Below are 2,994 nucleotides of genomic sequence, written 5' to 3' on the forward strand. Positions count from 1 at the left end.
GAGTAATTCTGTTGTGTTTTTTTTTTTTCACAGGTTGGAGTTCATTGGCTTTGGAGAAACGACACCGGCCTTTTTCCTCTCGAGGCCATGTGATCGGCTCTCGAACGACGCGACGCTTATCGGCCGTCCGTGCTCGCAAGCTGGTGGCGGTTTTATTGCACTCCATGAACGATTCCTGGGTCCAAGCTGGTCTTTTTGGGAGCAAAAGCTGAGAAATTTGTCCCGGAATGGCTGGTTCCAGCAAAAGCCGAGGTGTTTTGGAGCTTTGGAGCTGCCGCTAATGGCTGGTGGGTCTCAGAATGTGGTCTCGATGCTAAAGGTGTGTTCCTTTTACGTCGTTTTAGCGTTTCTGGGTTTTAGAAGAAGTCGGAGTTTTCTTGGGAAAATTTTTTCGCAGGAATTTGTGCCTTGTTTTCTGTGTTTTGGCTTCTGGGAAATGTTGTATTTGTTTGGGATTTTGGGATTGTGAATTTATTCCTCCCAAGAGTATGGCTTTTGTATCTTTTCTTGGTGGGTTTTTTGTTCTTTTTTTAGTTTCTCTGATTGCAAGAACTACTGTTGGCTTTAGGGATGAGCCAAAGATGGGATTTTTATTAGGAATGGCATAGTGATTCTTGGGCTGTTGTTGAACAAAACATCAGTGGTTTGTTGGTTTGGGGATGCGATTGGAGGCAAAAAGATGGGACATTTGAGCAGTTTGCGCATCGGGCTGAGCCTTGTCTCAGGGTTCCTGTTCCTGGCGCTGGCAGCAGAGCTTTACTACTTGTTTTGGTGGAAGAAGAGAGAACCTAACAGAGATATAGAGGCTAACTACACTAGTCCCGTGAGAGAGCTACTGTATCTCTTCTGCTGGAAGAAGCCATCTTCTCAGAGTCCCACAGCTCTCAATCCCCAAGAAATCTCCACTTCTGCAAATGCCACAGGTCACTCCGATGATGGTCATCTTTACCTCCACTCGAACTCAGGTAAGGATCTTCTCTTGAGGCCATTTGGAGGAGGAGAAGAGAGCATGGAGGCAGAGCTCATGAGGCTTCACAGCCTCTCAGGGCCTCCAAGGTTTCTCTTCACCATCAAAGAGGAGACCAAAGAGGACTTGGAGTCAGAGGATGGGAGATCCAGAGGAGGGAGGAGCAGGAAAGGTTCCAGAGGGAAGAGCTTGAGTGATTTGCTGGTCTCTGTGGAGACCCCATTTTTAACTCCTCTCTCTTCCCCTCCTTTCTTCACCCCACCTCTCACCCCTTTGGATTGCTACAGTCAACATGGATTCAACCCCCTCTTTGAATCCTCGAAGGAAGATGATTTGAGTAGGCTGAAGTCCTCACCCCCTCCAAAGTTCAAGTTTTTGAAGGACGCTGAGGAGAAGCTCTCAAGGAAAACACTAATGGAAGAAGCCATGAAGCCCCAGAGAAATGGGGAAGTCGTCGAGGATGTGGCCAAGAAACAAGCTTCTGTTCCTTCTCATAAGCCTATTGCTGCTGCCTCTCCTCCCACATGCCCACCAGAAGAGGAGGATGGGTCTTTCATCACTATAGTCATGGGAAAGAACAGAGAGAAGGGGCACCAACTCTATTCAAGCTCTTCGCAGGTAATTCCATTACCTTCTTCTCCTTCAAACATTAGAGCAACCCATGGGAAGCCTATTTCTCACCTGAGTTCCAAGGAATGAGTAGTAGTCATGGTTTTAATTGTTGTTTGATCTTTAGTCTACCATTAGATTTGTCTGTGAAGGTTGTAAAGAGGAATATAAAAGAAACTCTGTTTTGCTTATCAATCCGGCAGTGAGTTCGGTAGCCCATTCAGGTTTTTAGTATTTTAATTTCTCCACTCCTATACTGTGCAACATTGTCTTTTATTTGTCCCTTTTTAATCCACAAGAGGCTGCCGTGCTCTATGTATCATGAGCTTCTGTTTGCCATCATTCCAATTTTATTTTTTAAAGCCCCCAAAATCGATATTTAGAGATTCTCTACTGCAGAGATACCAGAAAAGAAGTGTAGTTTCCATCCTCTTGTCTTCCAGTGTCCGAACCTGTAATTATTCATGTGAGTGGTCCCGCTGGCCCTGCAACCCCTTGCCTCTCTCTGTCAAAAGATGAGGCAGTTGCGTTATTTTTTCTCAAGAGAACTCACTTTCCTACTCTTTCCATTTACTTCCAGACAACTCCACGAACTTTTCTTTTATTTCTTTTTAACCCAGTTAAATATTGCCTTGGTTCATTCATCCCCCATTGGAAGGGATCTAGAGATGGTCAAAAAACAAGGACAAGGATTTTGACATAAAGGACCAGGTTTTAGGTATTCTAGATGAGGCTACTCTAGGGATGAGGTTGGAGTAAAATCACTCTATTATGAGATGGGAGTTGGTAATTCCCTTGCAAAGTGTGGCAGATATACCAGATGATTTTTGAGGTGGGTGGGGAGCTGAGGTTGTCAACTTAAGAAAGTAACCCTGCTAAGAGGGGAAGGATTGCAAGCTTTACATCTTTATTAGTCGTGTGATCCCAATTCAACAAAATAGCTGCAAACCTAATTTCTCACCCAAAAATGGGGAAGGGTTGGAAGCTAGAGTACTTGTGGGAATTTCCAATGCCTTTTTCTAACTCCAATTCAAGTCACGTGTGACCCCATGGCGATATTTACAGTACAAATCACCTAAGTTCGTAGCCTTTGCACCTTTGTTGGTGCTGATCTGCAATACATGTGCTATATTTGTGGTCCATGGCAAAAGCCACATTTCCTACTTGCATTTTGGCCATGTCTCTGTAAGGGCCAAGAACACCAATTCCTTTTTCTGACAGATGAAGATACCTCTGTTTCAATTCTTTAATCTGATAATCCTGCACAAGTCTTTCGGATAGCATCATGGAGTGGCGTGTTAATTACTTATCAGGTTTTCTTTTTTGTTTTTCTTTTCATTCTTGCTAAAGAGAGCAGGTCATTCTTTGAGCACAAGTCCTCAGCGTACGCGGTTTGAATCATAGAGTGCTGCACCTTA

At 44.2% G+C, this 2,994-nt stretch overlaps 1 protein-coding gene across 2 annotated transcripts; it reads left to right on the forward strand.

Moving 5' to 3' along the window:
* On the forward strand, positions 1-1,771 carry LOC105045691 (uncharacterized). Of its 2 annotated transcripts, none has more exons than XM_073258569.1 (2): positions 1-319; positions 642-1,771. In XM_073258569.1, the coding sequence occupies exon 2, from the start codon at positions 680-682 to the stop codon at positions 1,664-1,666; it is 987 nt and encodes a 328-aa protein (XP_073114670.1). In that variant the 5' UTR covers positions 1-319; positions 642-679; the 3' UTR covers positions 1,667-1,771. The 2 variants fall into 2 exon arrangements, with proteins under 2 accessions (XP_073114670.1, XP_029120669.1); XM_029264836.2 differs by having other exon boundaries at positions 2-319; positions 569-1,771.
* Positions 1,772-2,994: the final 1,223 nt, after the last annotated feature.

The sequence above is a fragment of the Elaeis guineensis genome, chromosome 5 (genome assembly GCF_000442705.2).
Source record: "Elaeis guineensis isolate ETL-2024a chromosome 5, EG11, whole genome shotgun sequence".
Taxonomy (NCBI): Eukaryota; Viridiplantae; Streptophyta; class Magnoliopsida; order Arecales; family Arecaceae; genus Elaeis; species Elaeis guineensis.